At 45.0% G+C, this 17,342-nt stretch overlaps 1 protein-coding gene across 3 annotated transcripts in view; it reads right to left on the reverse strand.

Moving 5' to 3' along the window:
• Nucleotides 1–2,712: 2,712 nt before the first annotated feature.
• The window catches only part of ascc3 (activating signal cointegrator 1 complex subunit 3), a 96,144-nt gene continuing 81,514 nt past the window's right edge, over nt 2,713–17,342 (reverse strand). For all 3 annotated transcript variants that reach the window (XM_062565353.1, XM_037454705.2, XM_062565354.1), the window contains 17 exons: nt 17,071–17,156; nt 16,762–16,928; nt 16,191–16,336; nt 15,582–15,702; nt 15,108–15,250; nt 14,774–14,911; nt 14,465–14,585; nt 13,837–13,969; nt 13,418–13,543; nt 10,297–10,408; nt 10,069–10,203; nt 8,254–8,478; nt 6,883–7,034; nt 6,458–6,608; nt 4,939–5,145; nt 3,976–4,151; nt 2,713–3,503 (listed from right to left, as the gene is read on the reverse strand). In XM_062565353.1, coding sequence (XP_062421337.1) covers nt 3,368–3,503; nt 3,976–4,151; nt 4,939–5,145; nt 6,458–6,608; nt 6,883–7,034; nt 8,254–8,478; nt 10,069–10,203; nt 10,297–10,408; nt 13,418–13,543; nt 13,837–13,969; nt 14,465–14,585; nt 14,774–14,911; nt 15,108–15,250; nt 15,582–15,702; nt 16,191–16,336; nt 16,762–16,928; nt 17,071–17,156 — 2,475 coding nt within the window. In that variant the 3' untranslated portion in view covers nt 2,713–3,367. The remainder of the gene's footprint in view (nt 3,504–3,975; nt 4,152–4,938; nt 5,146–6,457; nt 6,609–6,882; nt 7,035–8,253; nt 8,479–10,068; nt 10,204–10,296; nt 10,409–13,417; nt 13,544–13,836; nt 13,970–14,464; nt 14,586–14,773; nt 14,912–15,107; nt 15,251–15,581; nt 15,703–16,190; nt 16,337–16,761; nt 16,929–17,070; nt 17,157–17,342) is intronic.

A 17,342-nucleotide genomic window follows, 5' to 3' on the forward strand; every position in this document is an offset into this window, starting at 1 on the left:
ATATATACTTTATTATTTGTATACAAACAGTTGAATGTGATTAAAGCAATTGTGAATGTATTAAAAATTATACACCGCAAGGTTTTTCATGCCGTCGGAACTGAAACTCACATTCCGCTGCCAACCCTAAATGACGGGATGACTCCATAATATGATGATGATGATGATGAGGGACATCATGCCGGTGTCATACTGCTGCTGAGGGGTCCGTGCAGTCAGGGTGGACCGGGTCCGGCTTTCGGACAACTGCCTTCATTTCGAGTTAACGAAATACTTGAAAACCAGCAGAAAGTTCCGTGCTGCTTAATGTTTACAGATAATTATTGTTATTGTATTTTCACACAGGTTCAGATGTGATAATTTGAGACTTTTGTTGAAATTAGAATTAACATTTGCCATTTGTCCCATTTTAGGATAGTATGATGGGATATTCTTATCATTATTATTTCAGATTCTGCTCAGCCTGCAGTAGAATGCTGTGACCGCAGCAACCAAACACAGCAGGACATTTCACACTTTATCTCCAAACGATCGGGGCGAACGTGCTGCCTCACCCCCTTTAGCACGAGGCCGTGCAGCCACATTTCCCGAAGCTAGTGGGAGGGTGTTCACCTGTGTGTGCATGCACCTGTGTGTGCATGCACGTGTGTGTATGTGCGTGTGAGAACGCGTAACGGGGATGGGTTCGGAATTGTAAACGATGTAAGTCTCAGAAAATGCGGTCATGTGGAGCGCATTTAAAAATCAAATGCACCTTCATTCAGGGAGGTACGGTAAAGGGGCTTGTACAGCCCAAATGGGACCAATTGTCCGTGAAGTGTCATATCATATCATTAAAGGTTACACCCTGTTTTCACTTTCTTGTTGTTATACAGAACCTCCTCTATGCCCAGCTATATTCACATGATATATTAATGTACAGTTTTTGAGGCAAAGTCAGTAAAACTGACATGCCATTTGTAATTTCCTTATATCTTTGAATTGATTTTAAACAATATCCATAGTTGGACTGTATTTCATCCTTGTTTCCTGTTCACGAGGACCTCCTCTATCCCCATATATATTTTCGTACACCTTTACTGTACAGTTTTGGAATGTATTAATGAAGTCAGCTCAGTGAGGCCATTGTAAATGAAGAGCACAGAATGTCTGGTGCAGTAGGGGGGCCTCTATCGGGCCCTTTTTCCTCACACATCTGGGGCCGAGGTGGGCCGCCCGCCGAGCCAGAATGTGTAGATGGGCTGCTAGTGGACTTCTGGTACAGATGACTGCTTGGCCGGTGCAGCTGAAGGGCCTGTGTCCATCCAATCGAGGCAGAGCCCATAGATGCCGTGAGGCTCTTGGAGTCGGCTTGTTTGGGAAACAGCCAAAATTGGGTGAACTTCATCAATGGCTAAATACTGGAACAAGACTAATAGTCAGCAAGTATAGTCACATGCATTGCTCTGGTGGGATTTTTGGCCCAGTCTTCAAATCTTGAAGGTTCCGTGGGCCTCTTCTATGAATCTTGATCTTCAGTTCCTTCGATAGATTTTCAATGGGATTTAGGTCAGGTGATTGACTGGGCCATTCTAGCAGCTTTATTTTCTTTCTTTGAAACCAGTTGAGAGTTTCCTTGGCTGAGTGTTTGGGATCATTGTCTTGCTGAAATGTCCACCCTTGTTTCAACTTCATCATCCTGGTAGATGGCAGCAGATTTCTGCCTCTGTAAATTTGCCCATTCATCCTTCCTTCATCTATGTGAAGTTTGTTTTCTTTGAGACAACAGGAAGTGCTAATTGCAGGTCTTTTTGAAGCTCTCCACAAGTGGTCCTTTGCTCTTGGACAACTCTTCTGATTATTCTTTTCACTCCTCTGTCAGAAATCTTGCGAGGAGCACCTGGTCGAAACAAATTTATGGTTAAATTATTTCTTTCTACTTTTGTATTGTGGCCCCAACAATGCTCACTGGAACATTCAGAAGCTTAGAAATGCGACTAGGCGATTAGGTTGCGAAGGTCTTGAGACAGCTCTTTGCTTTTACCCATCATGGGATGTGTTTTGTGTGACACCTTGGCAATGAGACCTTTTTGTAGGCCATCAGTTGGGACTGAACCAGCTGATATTAATTTGCACTGACAAGGGTCTGGATTGCTTTTTAATTACTGATAGTTTTCAGCTGTTGTCTTGGCTTTCCACAACTTTTTGCACTTCCCTTTCACAGTTGTTCAGGTATGCTATGCTACTAGTGGCTAATGTGGTCGACTCCAGTGTTCCACTACATTAACAATGTATGAAATGACCATGTGACTTGTAGTGATGGACCTACAGAGAACCGTCAGCCAAACATAAAGGAAAAGATTGTGGATTGTGTTGAAATAACTACATTTTCAGTTAAAGTGTGACACTTAATGTTTACAGAAGTGAGAACAGCATTCTATGGGCTCTAAAGGAGCCTCTGGTAAAATATTAATAATAAAATAATTGATCTTGACTTTGTTAAGCTGCTGTGCCTGTGTGTGTGTGTGTGTGTTCATCCTCGTATGGGTTCACATGCTTGGTAAGCTGATTCTGATTCAAACCTACAGTATGATGTCAGAGAAAAGTCAACAGTTTTTTGTTTTATCCTTGTAGACAATTGTCATAATGAATTAGTCAACAAATGTTGTGAGGCAATAGGGACCTTTGACCTGTAAACTTCACAATCAACACACTCAGGGGGACATTTCTGAGTAAGGCGGTACGCTTCCTAGGGAGATTTATTTGACAACACAGATGTGGCAGTTTAGTGATGTCATGTTTCACACAGCTGCATTAAGGAAACGCTCCGCTTCGCCCTGTTTGCACACTGAGGCAACGTTTGGATCAATGTCTCAGTAAAGAGATTCTAAAGCGGTTTAACACACCAAAGCCGCCAGAGTCCATTTAAACCCAAACGTAGTTCCACGACATGGTGACATGCACCTCCACCACGTGGTGATTCACAGCCTGGTGTCTGTCCCACACCGTCAGAGTCCTCGGACTGTAATGAACGTGGCTTATGTTACATTACAAGTCTATTCATTCAGAGAGGTGACTTGACTCCAGCGCTTCATGTAGCTGCACCGTCAGACACACTAGTAGAACAGATCAGGGCGGTCAAAGCTTTATTTCAGAGAGAGGACAGCGTTTGAAGGAGAAACCTTCTGCAATGGGACAAGACTACTGTCGGGGGGATAATTAACTGCAGACACATCTCTGACAGAGTTGTGACCCCAATGTTTCTGACTTACTAATGTGTTCAATAATGTTAAATCAATAATATGAAAAAATCTTGGAATCGCCTGGAATGCAAAGGCGGAGGAAAGCCACTGGTTGTAAACAGGGAGGCTGGGGGGGCAGAAGAACATCACAGACGTCTGGAGTCAGACACCTCCGTGTTGACCTGAGCCGTGATGCTGGCTGCTGTCACGTTCAGGAGGATGTCATACTGCTGGTCCAGCCCAAGGTAGCTGTCACTCATCAGGTACAGAGTGTAGATACACCTGGAAGCACAAAGCACGTGGATCTGTGGTTAGAACATAGGCAGCCTGACCGCTCTGCTTCACAGTGTGCACTTGGTTTAAAGAGAAGTCAAGTGAAACCTTGTAGTCTACTAATCGATGATCAAACAAGTACCACTAAAGCATCAAAGAAAAATGTTTGCTTGAAGGGATACTAGTGAGCATACCTACAGATGTACATCTTCAGTAGGAACCCATGGCAGAGCACCCGTTGTAAGACCCCCCACCCACTTATGTTCCACATAGACGAGGATGTCTTCTACATATACACCACCATGACACTTCCCCAGTTCATTACTGACATGAAGGCAGTTATCCTTTCTATTACAAGTTCTGTATTATGGAACATTTCCTAATGGAAACCTTTGGTCAAAGAACTCAAAGTGTCTTTTGGGTTGCGTTGTGTTTCCTGTGGTGCGTCCCCTTAACCCTTCCTCCTGGTACAGCTGCTTACTTTCCAGTCCTCTCGGGCGTGTAGAAGGCCACGGACACGGCTGTGCGCTGGCGCACGTATCCCACCCGCTTGACAGCCAGCAGCTCCCTGCGGTCCACCTCGCCCACGATCAGGAACCAGCCTTCATCCTTCGCCTTGGGGAACCTGGACGCCTGGGCCTTACTGTCCTGCTTCCTCTGGAGATACAGGCACACGCTTCAGCTACATGCTACACATGGTAACAACACACCAGATGCTGTTTTGTGGTACATCACTGGATCCTAAATGTTTCAAGTCGCTGCGTTCTTTTTGAAGCCCTCTGCCTATGAGACCAGTTGAAGTGGCTTTCATACACAACTGATCCCAGAGCATCCTGCTACGCTTTGTTTCTTCAGGCCCAGAGAGAGCCCCCCAGCGTCTGAGGGTCAGTATCTCTCTGAGAGACACCTGCAGCCAACATGTTCATCATTCATGTTTAAAACGAAAAGGTCCTCTTTCTGAATACCCAGATATTATAGCAAAAGATATTTCAGCCCAAAAGATAAGGACCAATAGAACGGAAGGTACGAGAATTAATAGAATCAAATCTTTAATGGTGGGTTTTCAAATTGTACCTAGGTATTTGTCTCTGTGTGTCGTTCGCTCTGCTCTGGCCACATGTCATGTATTCACTCTACTTCAATGTACATCCTCTAAGAAGGCCCCAGAAATAACATGAGTCTCTCCACCTCCCACTTTCTGTCGGTTAGGGTCATGTGACTTGTTGCCGGGAGACAGCGGTGGAGCCGTGTGTGAGAGTTAGAGATGTGTTGATGTTATCTCCTCCTCAGCTCTGACTTTTTACATGATTCCCACAATGTAGATAGGAATGAAATGTCAGGGGAGACTTCCCTGCAGCGTTCTACCCAATGTCACACACTCATGACAACAATCTGAGGCCATCACTCAGCTAACATATGTGCTTCTGATTCCGTGTCAACTGACCCTCTGCTGACCCGCGTTGATGCGCCTCAGGGACACCTGCAGGACGTACTCCTGGTCAGCGTGGACGTCCAGCCAGCTGCTCCTGTCTTTGGGGTCGGCTCCTGCTGCTGGCAGTGGGCGCTCTGTCTGCTCCTGGCTCTGCTCCCACCAGCCCTTCACACTCATGTGCACCTCCAGCACTGGGAGGTGACTCAGGAAGGACCAGGCCTGATGAGAGGGAGCGATGATGCCATCACATCAGATCTAGCGTTTAACATGGACAGTTGCAGTGGTCTAGCTTATGTCAGTGCTTTGACCCTGGACCAGGACGGAGAACTATCCTAAAAGGTATTCAAAGTTCCATTGGTGAATTGCCCGTAGGTGTGTGAATGGCTGTTTGTTTTGACAGCTGGGATTGACTGACTCTGAGGACAGAACACGACTAACTGGGAGAATCACAGATGGGTGTGACGGGGCTCGGAAATGAATACGAGGACCTCAGGTGGACACTGGTAAATACACAGCCCCTTCATTATGCACCGTTAACTTGAAGAAGTGGACAATAAATGATTTCAGTGCTATAGTTCAACATCCCAGACCCCCCCCTGAAGGACCTGTTTCCAGTCTCCCTGGTGACCGCTCTCATGTTCTTCACAAACTGGAAACGTCACCAGAACCTCGATCCCCACATGAGATTAACCCTTTGTTCTGGGCTTCAAAACGCTGTTATGTTCAGTACAAAGCTGTGCGCCCCATTATCTCTGCAACATCATCTTAAATCTTGACTTAAATAACACGCACTGTTATTATTATAGGGTTGCCCATTAATAACTGAAAGCTGTCAAATGTTCACTGGTGACATGAATAAAACACAGTGTACCTGGTGTTATGGTCATGGTAAGAGTTTGTATGGAGAATATCCCATTTAAAAGATAAGAGTACAGAGAAAGTGCCGGGGAGAAGTGTGGCTGTGTGAATGAGGGCCGGGAGGAGAAAAGCCTCTCTGGCTCACCCGGCAAAAGCTATTTATGTGAGGATTACTCTCCCTGGGCAGAGACGCTGCTGCACATCTAATTATTTAATTAGAGAGGCCGCCACACTGTGGGGGGCCGGGTTGGTGGGGGAGTAAAAGCTGGGTAGGAGGGGAACGGGACCCGTGATTGGATGAAGAGACAGGACCTGCCGCCGTGCCTGGACCCTCTCATTACTGCTGCAATTAGCACTTCAATTGGAGCTGTAAACCCCATCGATGGAGCTGTAATTGGGGATCCTAGAACTATCTGAGACCACAGTGGTGAAGCAGCTCAGAGCTCAGGGCACATCACTGATAATAGTGCGTGCTTGTGTGTGTGTGTATGTGTTGGCTGTGTGAATAAGATCCATTGTAAAGATCATTGTAATAAAATTGACATATTTAAATTAGGTCCTTGCAATCTAGCGGTTTTTCCTTTGTTGTTATTTCTGTAATAAATGAACATTCTATAGTACATACATATGTTGCTTATTTATGTTCTTGGTGTGATAATATTTGGACTCTTACCTGGGCAATCTGAGTAGAATGAAACTCTTGACCAAGGATTGCAGCAAAAACACTTTCCTTCCCATTGCAGGCAGCAATTAGTTCAGGAAGTCCTTCGATGGGCAAGTTGAAGCCTGCTGTGTGGCTCCTCCCCTTCCGGTTAGACCATTTCCTATGGAGTAAGGGAGGGAAGAGAGACATCAGGACCAATCCTACCCCTGCTTGGTCTCCTCCTTAGAGGCAACCGCCTTTTACATTAGATAATCAAAATTACAAGTTAAAGGAGGAGGACAAACACAGAGGCTCCCACGTGTGTACTGTAGATATACGTATTAAATAAAACCATAGAAGAACTTCTGAGAACCCCAATGATTTAATGGACTGCTGTAGACGTCATGTGAAGAATCTATTGAGTGATTAAAGGACGACCCGGGGATGTCGTGTACCTGAACAGGTAGAGGTGTTGTTGCTCAATATGTGGCAGCGTGAGCAGAGAGGAGTCGTGCAGCCAGCGGCCCTGGATGATCATCTGCACCAGGTTACAGATGCTGATGGCTGTGACCAGCCAGCCTTCGTTGGCTGCTACATCCAGCATTGCCTAAGGAGAACAAAGTATCCACCTAAGAGAACAGTCACTTCATGCCATCTCCAGCAGGGATTCAACTGACAAGAGGTTTTGTGGCGTAAAATTTGAATGTTTTTCTTTTCCAGATGTAATTCCTCAATAATGAAACACATTAAATGTTGCTCTTTGTTGCTCCTGTCATTTATGAGATGGATCAGCAAGTTCAGCAACAATTCCCCTTCTTCCTATTCTCTGCCTCATGTAGTGTAGGAGCGGCACATTCTTTATAGTGGCCATTCAATATTCCTTATATTGAGTGGTCAGGGACCAATGGAAATAATACTCATTATAAACAGAACTTTTGTTTTATCTCCTAATTGGTAATTCGTAATGTGGTTGAAAACAGTTTCCCCTCCCACTCTCAAAACCAAACACACCTGGCTGTACTCCGGTGACGTTTAAATAGTTAAATCATCGCATCATCACAAGCATTTCAGCCGTATATTAACATAAACATTGTTGTTTCTGATAAATTTGAGTAACATGTGTGACATTTTACTTGCATCTGGCTCTGCGCTCTCCCAGCTCATATCTGACTTCGAGGACCACACGTACATGGTCACTTATAGAGTCTGAACCTCGGAGGATCACTATTGGTGCCCCTCAGGGTTCTGTCCTGGGTTTCCTGTTTTTCTCTCCTGTTTACTCAAAGCCTGCAGGTGCCGTCCGACCTCTGCAGCTCATCCAGAATGCAGCAGCTCGATTGGTCTTCAACCTTCCGAAATACTCCCACGCCACACCACTTCTCCGTTCTCTTCACTGGTTACCAGTGGCTGCCCGCATCCAGTTAAAAACATTGGTTGTCACATACTCTCTGTGAATGGATGGGGTCCAGTCTACTTCCAGGACATGGTCAAACCCTCCATCCCAACCCGCACACTCCGCTCTGCATCTGCCAAACTGCTTGTTCCTCCCTCACTGAGAGAAAAGATCACGACTCTTTGCAGTCCTGCTTCTAAATGGTGGAAGGAGCTCTCTGATGACATCAGGACCGCAAAGAGCCTTTACATCTTCAAACTAAAGACACACCTCTTCAGACTATATCTCGACTAAAAACACTAATAAACTGTAGCACTTAAATTGGCCTAATGGCTTTAAATGAGGACAGCAGAAACACACAACTTATCATAACCCCAGCAAGCATACCTGACCTATACTTGCATGATTTTTGCAGCTGGCTAGGGAGTCCTACCTGACAGATTCGGATGGTGTTGTCCAGTACCGTCTTGGTATCTGTGTTGTAGTCGCTGCACGGCAGTGGGGTGTGGCTAAAGTGGGCTTGCAGCAGCAGGTGGGTCTTGGTGTGGGCACTGTCATAGGAATGGGGGTTGACCTTCAGGGGGAGCTGCTGAGCCAGCTGGCTATTCAGCTGGTCCTCATTGTGTCTGACGGGCAGCTCTGCATACTCCTCTGCATCCTGCAAGGACATCCAAAGTCAAACAGAGTCCAAGGCGTGCTGTGGATTACGGGGTCAGCAGTCCTTCCTACAGACCATTTTCAAGATTATTTTAGTGATGATCAATGTTCCTCTCTATGGAGTCATGGAGCTGCGAGTGAGCATTGAATTATCTCCATGAGCGTAGTGCATATACCTGTCACAGAGACCGGACTCTGTGAGAGTTTCTCCACCATGGCAGGTTGACCCGATATCCAAACAGTAGTATGTATATCTTTAAAAGACATAGACAGGCTTGAGTGGCATTGAGTGTTCGCAGAGGAAAAAAAGTGTGTTTGTGTACGGGTGTATGTGTGTGTGTGGGGGGGTTACAAAGAGGCGTGGATGTTGCTCATTAGAGGCCACACTGCACCAATTAGGGGGAACTGGGGGAGCATGCCAGTGCTTTGTAGCTAACAGAGAGGAGTGGACAGGACTGGCCTATCGTATTGCAGCCTGTTGGGGAGGGAGGCGGCTAAGGTTTCAACTACATGTGTTCAGAGCACAGTGATGGTAGCCTCCCCACCATGTGTTAGCATCATTAGTGAGATCAGGTCTAAGCACTGCGCTCACAGACTGGACTTCCAGCTGCGTGGTAAAAGTAGAGTACAAGAATAAAAGCCAATACAATACTAATTAAACATGCATCTCTAGTGTGACATTGTAAAACTGTCTTTTTAGCAACATAAATAAATGGACCAATCAGCCTTGTGTTTTTCAGGGTGAGATACCGACGTAGTGTTGGAATTCCCACTCCAGGAAGCATTATATTACGTCTGACGTCTTTAATAGAATTATTGGTCAGGCTATGAATTTACTGATGTGTAATTCTATTGCAGTACTTCTGGGGAAAACCAACAAGGTGCTATCAACTTGAATGAATGTCCAAAGGAAAGCCAGTCCCAAGTGAGTCGGTTGGAGCTGCAGCGTTACTCCAACCTGTTAAGGACAGTCGTCCAGTTCAGCTGATGTTTGTAAAATCTACAGTAGCTGGAGATGACTGGATATAAAGATATTATCTACATGTTTTCCTTTCCTTTCTCTTTAGAAGAGTTAAAGCCCCGTTATTATTGGACATGGCTACAATCCGAAGCCGAAGGTGTATTGGGTGCTCGCTCCTTTAGCTTGACGCACGCTCCTGATCTTGAATCTAGAATCGATTGCTCTACCTTAGTGTCCCGGATGTTGGTGTGCCACGGCTGAATTTTTTGGGTTGAATATTGTAACCTTAATTTCTTTTGCGGCTGAATATTTTTCAATCACCTTTTTATTTAAACCCCCGATGGCACAGATTTACTTCCATAGGCGTCACTCACAGCCAGTAAGGAACCTTCCAGTTGAGCAGTTATGCACAAACAACGAGTAGCTATGGAATCTGTTGGATCATTTCTATCAGTGGCCTAACAAGAAAACTAATTCTCACCTTAGCCAACAACCTTTGCAACCGGATACTAGTTGTGCATATTTCTGTTATTCAGCAGCATTTGAGATCCAAAGCTTTCATAACGGCTTCAACGAGCCAACAACACTTCACAGCCAGTCAATCACAGTGGAAGCCCGGGTGAAGCTCACCGTCAGAACGGAGAGCAGCTCGTGGATGGGCAGCTCCGCCTTCAGTCGCTCTTTAAACGTGCCGATGGTCTGATGCCTCAAGTAGTAATAGGAGGCGATGCGACCGTAGGTCAGCGGCTCGATGGTCCGATCGTCCTGGAGAATCAATGAAAACATTGGACCTCTTCCCACGTCTTTTGTGCCACGTGGAAGGCGATACGATGACACATCAGCACTGCACTCACTCACCTCCTTTATCTCTATGCAGTAAGAGCACTCCAGCTCCCGCAGGCTTTTCTCCACCAGGTTGGACAAGTATTTGTTGATGGACTCGTGGCTGATGTCTTCTAGGCTGTAATAACTGAAGACAGGAATGACCTTGGGTAAAAACATATTCTGTGTATGTTCTGTTGTGCCGCTTCTTTTTGCTTTTCCTCTGGAAAGAGAAGCTATGTAGAGAGAAACACTGGTGATGTCAGGATTCCAGGAGTTCTAGCAGAATTCCACTGCCTGAATGACACAGAGTGTGTTTAAAGGTGAGACACAGAACATCCTGGTCCACAGTTTTAAGGCAGAGTCACACATCTGTGACACATGGATTTTAACCGCTAGCCAATTAAAAGAGCCTTAAAGGATGTGAACATAAAGCTCTTGGAGACGATAGAAGACAGGATGACACTCATGGTTAAGCTATGAGACCTCGTTAATAAAGCACCAATGGGTACGTCGGTACAATGTGGGAGTAAAATAGCTCCACCCTACTGCTTCTATAGTGTTGCTGGTTGTAATCTTGTACACACAGTTGTAGTGCGAAGAAAAGCTACAGCCTGAAATTATTACCTGAACTAAGACAACAAGTGGCTGGGCCAAATAGCTTCCATGCTCCATAAGGGTTACCACATGAGGCTCAGCAGGAAAGTAGTCCCACAGCCCATAACACCAAGGTGTGTGGGAGTCAAAGAGGAACTGGGTGAAACACAGGCCAAATATCCTGTGTAAGGTTAAAAAAAGAAGTGTAATGTAAATAAGTCCCATTTCCAAGAACATTTGGGCTCTTTGAGTGTCTTCTGGTGGTCCTCCAGGGTCAGCTGATGAAGCGACATCTTTCTAAATCATGTTGTAAAACTGTTGTTTTGTTGTTTGTTGTTTGGCTAAAATGAAAAACAAAACTGCTATTGGAAACATATTTGTTTGTTTGTCTGACGGTACAAACTTTTTTTTCCCTTTTGCTGTAGAAGGGTAGCTAGAAATGTCCCTGGATTTGATGTTAACGCATCATCTCAACAAAAAGAAAACAAATGCACGGTCTTTGGAAACAGCTATAAAATGGGTATACTGAATTAAAAATGATGAAGATAAAATTGAAAGAGTATTTGAGACAAAACTCCTCGAGGTAATCAAGATCATAAAGTGATAAATGATCATAAACATGGAGACATTGAATATATTAATGGTGCTAAATTCTACGGCCTTGCATTTCATTTATTGCTCACTTATACTTCTTTAGCTATAATGTTTTATGGAGGGGTGAGGGTCAACCTTTAAAACTCACCAAAAACAATGAACAAGGCTGGTTTTATGAGCACATGAACCCATTGAATGTCATGAAAGTGTATGTATATTTTCTATACTTCTATTGTTGAGGGTGACTTAATAACAATTTAGGATAAGAATATACAAGCATTGTGCTTGTGCTTATACCTTTTCAGTCCCAATGTATATTAGTTCATATATACTGTATACTGTATGCATTGTGTTGTATGTAATGACTGAGGAGTCAGTGGAGTCATCAGAGTATTGTAAATAAACGTTTTCAATTGGCTCAGGCACCAAAATCTGCATTGCCTTTGAGTACAGTAGGTACTGGTCGTATAGGAACCGGTACCAACATGGCACCGGTTGTCGGTCCGTCATCGCCACCAATTCGGACTTTTAAAATACTTGCTGGGGTTACTGATATTTTATGTCAGTGATCACACTGAGCAATAGAAGGTTGTAGTTCTAAAACATCCCAAGAACATGAACTGTGATAGTACTAAAAAACTCAAGTTGTTGAGAAACAATAATAGCTAGGAGGAATGCCGATTGGTCAGTTATTGTGTTAAGGTCCTTTTATAGTGTTCTGAATAAAGCATGCAAACTCTTGTCATATTGATATATATATTGAATGATCATTACACAGAATCATCTATTAAGCAGCTGGGAGCATTTAGAAGTAATCACAGCCTCACTGGGCTGGAAGCAGCAGTTGGACGGATACTAGTCAAATTTAATGGCCGTTTAATGTGAAGTATTGCTTTAATTCCCATTACTCCACATGTTAACAGCACGCGGTTGGAAGCGCTGAATGTGTTTATTACTGAACACATTTCACAGATCTTTACTGGTGGCAGGGCCTGTCTGATTAAGTCATGGCCATTAGCATTATAACCATTAAGCTCCTGATGGTGCAGGGAGTCAGCCTGCAGAGGTTTACGATACCCATGGGAACCTGCGCCTGTGTGTGTGTGTGTTGTGGGAATCGAGGAAAGCGGTGGTGATAGATTACCTATTCACATATGAAACGCAGCTGCGTGGATATAACAGTGTCAGAGCATTCATAGGCTCAATTTATGACGTTGAATATCATTTGATGTTACTGGAATCTGAATGTAAGGGGACCAGTATACACGTGATGATTAAGAAACATATAATAATATAACAAAAGATCTTACGAAAAAGATGAACGAAATTCTGCTTTAACTTAGTAGAAGACCCAGGTGTCTAAGTGCAGTAATTGAATACATAAAAAGAGCAGTCAGTGGAGTTGTGAGGGTTTCGAGAGAGGAGGATGTTGCTGATTGATCAATAATCTGTATGCACTGCCTACCAATTGGTGGTGCGGGTACACCCTCTATCCTCACACACTGTACTTGTAAAATGAATGTGTCCTCATCAGCTATATCCCAAGGGTCCCAACATTTGTGGAACTACTAAAAACACAATCCTAGTTACAGGGGTGTGTTAAAGTGATGGGAACACTGATTGGGACACAATCAGGATCCAGGCTGAGATAGATCAAAATGAAGGATGTAGTTCGAGTCTGCTTTACTTAGCTTAACTTACCATGGGCGGTTATAGATAAGGGATGGATATCATAATCATTAGAGGGAATATGGCCCTTTTTTAACATTAAAAAAACACGATGTGAGGAGCATGACGTTAGGAGCATGTTTCCATGGTAAATACCAGCCAAAGGAGAACATGGCACTCCTCTGAGCAGGTTGTGAGAGTAAACCAACAATGTGTGCATTCATGTCTTTGTTTAGTTCTGAACTTCATGATGTTCTGCCGTTGGTGATCAAATGTGGTGTTAGCTGCTTTGCCTAACCTGGGGTTCATCACCAGCCGCCTGAAGAAGTACGTCCACGTGATGTAGTCCATGGCATCCTGTTTGGATGAGATGGTTCCTGCAGCAATCTCAGCATTCAGATGGTCTGACAGCACACTGAGGAGGCTGGAGATACCACACACATCACATGAAAATAAGCATGCTGTCAGTAGCCATCTGCTGCTGTTTGTTCATCTAGCACACATATTGAACTGGACATCCTCCTGCTGTCAACATTTCCAACACACAACTCCTGCTGTTCCAGTGGTACAAAGGTTCTCCTGACGCTTACGGTCCAGCCCTTTTTCTTACAGCACGTGGCATTGTGAGTGACAGTGAATACATCTCATTCATCGAGGAATATCCTTTGTGTGCACAGCGCTGGGTCTCGGATGTAACCGAAGACGTGTGGCTCTCACCTGGACTCCACGGGAAAAGGCTCATAGAGGAACTTCTTGTAGAAATCCTTCTTGATGTCATGGACGAGGATAACGGCTTTGCCCTGGTCATCAAACTGAGGCCGACCTGCTCGCCCCATCATCTGCAGAACATCTGCATGAACAGCACAAACATCAAAAAGCTGCCCCTTTCTTTATTCCATAACTCTCCAAAGCTTGAACGTCAACAGCACTGAAGCGGTAGCATTTTAGCAAGGCCTGCCATGTGGGCAACGTTATGTAAACAGCAACCACTTCAATTGTCTATTATATTGTTAATATACACATATGTCATTTTAACTCCATAAAGCGTCAGTAATACCACAATCATTCAGAAATATTACTTATTTGCATAAACAATATTTCCCTCTGCAGAGAACTCTTTGGCTTTTTATTCCTTTAAACAGATAATGCAGCTAAGAAAAGACTGCTTTGGTTGCTGTCTATTCATTTGAGGCTGAAGAGTCAAAACAAGGTCTGAGAAGAGGCTTCAAAGAAGTTAAAGATTTGGTTCAACCTTTTAAAACAGTTGTGTAAGTGAGCATCATTACGCCGGAAGCTTTCAATGATGTCATTCCATGCTGTCACTGAAAATGCTGGGTGTGTGCACCTGTAATGGGGTAGTCCACGTAGCGCCTGGATTTGCCATCAAAGTATTCAGTTCCCTTAACAACCACCAGGTGAGCAGGGAAGTTCACCCCCCAGGCCAGAGTACTGGTGGCAATCAGAACCTGAGACAAGAGAAGATGATTTACTGCAAAAGACAACTTTAAATAAATACAAAACCTAAAGAAAGAAAATTATAGTTTGAGTTCAATATTATATTTATATATATATTGAATATTTAGAAAAATGACCTCTGATTTGCGGTGTGAGACCAGGCGGGGGCTTTAGTGTATGTTAAGCAGCGAGGTCCTACCTGGATCTTACAGTTGACAAACAGCTCCTCCACCGTCTTCCTGTCCCTCTCATGCAGGCCGGCGTGATGCATGCCGATCCCAAAGGCCAGCGTTAGCTTCAGGTTGGAATCCCGCACGGTGGCGATGATCGCCTCTATCTGGAGCACAGGCGTGATGAAGGAAGGGTTTACATTTGAGACAAGCAGAAGCAAACGCTCCCGTCTGTCTGACATGATGGGAGACAACGTGTGTGAGATATCGGTCGTAAAGATGCCGATCTTCCCTCGACTACAACGAGATGACTCCAAAAATACATTGGAAAAAATCAGCTTCAGACGCGCTGCTCCACTGTACCTCTCTCTCGTCCTGGTGCAGCCACTGCTTGGGGTTGTCCTCCGTGGCCAGGAAGGCGATGAGGTCCAGAGCAGTGAGCCGCGTTTGCCGTCGTGATGAGACAAAGATCAGCACCGGCTTGGCTGGGGAGTGACTTCGGATCGCTGCAATGGTTTTTATATATCTGTTATTGCCCCGCTAACTATTATGAATGTGTAATGATGTTTTAAGATCCCTTTTAAGTGGGTGCAGAACACATGTGTCACACAATAAGTGTTATTTATGTCTTATTATATAGTTATCTCAATCATTTCTGGCTGGTGGTATCCTCTCAAATTCAGGAAACATTCATAATGTGAGGTTCAACAACGTTTGATTCATGGTCTTAAATGCATATTGTCATTATTACTGTGACATATCACAGCTCTCAGTAAGTGAACCTTTAGCCTGCTACCAACACATGGCATGAACACATGTGTGCAGGTGTGGGCGTACCTTGGAAGGTAGGCTTGTTCATGCTGGCCATGCGGGGGCAGTAGTGTTGTCCCGGGAAACCATGGATGTGAACTTCCAGCGGTACGGGGCGAACAGACGGACGGAAGTTAAACAAACCCACCTGTTACACAGAGGGGGAAGGGGGGGTTAATGTGGGCAGCTGGCATCATGGAGCCCCATCTGGCTGTGATGCAGACTGTCTGTCACTGGTGGATTGATGCAGTGCTTAATGTGCGGTATGCTCAGAATGGATCACGATTGTGAGGAGCACGATGTGAGGAGCACAATGTGAGGAGCACCATGTGAGGAGCACGATGTGAGGAGCACCATGTGAGGAGCACGATGTGAGGAGCACAATGTGAGGAGCACGATGTGAGGAGTAAAATATGAGGAGCACGATGTGAGGAGCACGATGTGAGGAGCACAATTTAAGGAGCACGATGTGAGGAGCACGATGTGAGGAGCACGATGTGAGGAGCACGATGTGAGGAGCACGATACGAGGAGCACGATGCGAGCAGCACGATGCGAGCAGCACGATGCGAGCACCAATGAAATACAGGAGGAGAATCTAATGAGGAGTGTGCTGGTGTCAGGGCGGATATCTGACCTGTCCGATTCCCAGCCAGTCAGCCAGGTCCCGGGCGTTGGCCAGAGCGGTGGACAGACCGACTACCCGTACGGTCCTCGATGTGTGGGAGGAGATGAAGTTGGTCCGGGACACGATGACCTCCAGCACAGGACCTCTGTCCTCACCTGGAAGCAGACGTAACCCAACCAGCACGTACATTTTAGTGCCTGCAGCTGGTACGGGCTCCATCATATGGAACGGTTGGCTTTGACAGAGTCACATGATAACATCTTGTATATGCTGGATTTCTTATTAACGCCAAGACGTTTCTGGGTTGCCCTGTGTGTGTGTGTGTGTGTGTGTGTGTGTGTGTGTGTGTGTGTATGCATGCCTGCATGTTTGTCCTCCCACACTCACAATAATAAGTGTAACCCTACTGAGGCTGCACTATTACCGACATGCTTTTCTCTGATGGCATCTTGTGAATATTTGCATAGAGCTGCACAGATGTTGTCTGGTTCCAAATGAAAAGCTACGTTTGCAAGTAATAATAAAAAGAATCAAGTCTTACAAAGAGCTTTTCAAAAGTAAGGCCGATGCCCACTCTTACCCAGCAGGTGGATCTCATCGATGATGAGGATGGCCACTTTCTGGACGTAACTGCGGTTCTGCCAGCTTCGGCTCACCCCGTCCCACTTCTCTGGTGTGGTGACAATGAGGTCGGCCTGCGCTATGGCTCTCATGTCTGGAGTCACGTCACCCGTCAGCTCCACCACTCTGAACAGAAACAATTCATTATTCTGACCTTTACATTATGGGAGGAAATAACCTCGGACATGAGGCTTATATCTGTATTTGTAAATACTACATATGAAAGCAGGTCATGCCAGCTCAATAAGTAGAGTCTGCTGCCACTCACTTCTTCCCCAGCTGCTCCTCAATCCGGATCTTCCAGTCCTCAATCCTCTCTCTGACCAGGGCTTTCAGAGGGGCAATGTACACCACCTGAGCACACAGCAACAAAGGTAAATGCACAGGTGCACTCAGCTTGATGTCATGTGGGAGCTTCTCTAAGGGAAATAACTCAATGGGTTGGGCTGCCCCTACAGATGACATTTAAAGATTTTATAAGTAATGCTAATAGAATCAAACATGGGTTGCTGTATAGAAAATCATAAGGTTTGGACAAGA

The sequence above is a fragment of the Pungitius pungitius genome, chromosome 11 (genome assembly GCF_949316345.1).
Source record: "Pungitius pungitius chromosome 11, fPunPun2.1, whole genome shotgun sequence".
NCBI lineage: Eukaryota > Metazoa > Chordata > Actinopteri > Perciformes > Gasterosteidae > Pungitius > Pungitius pungitius.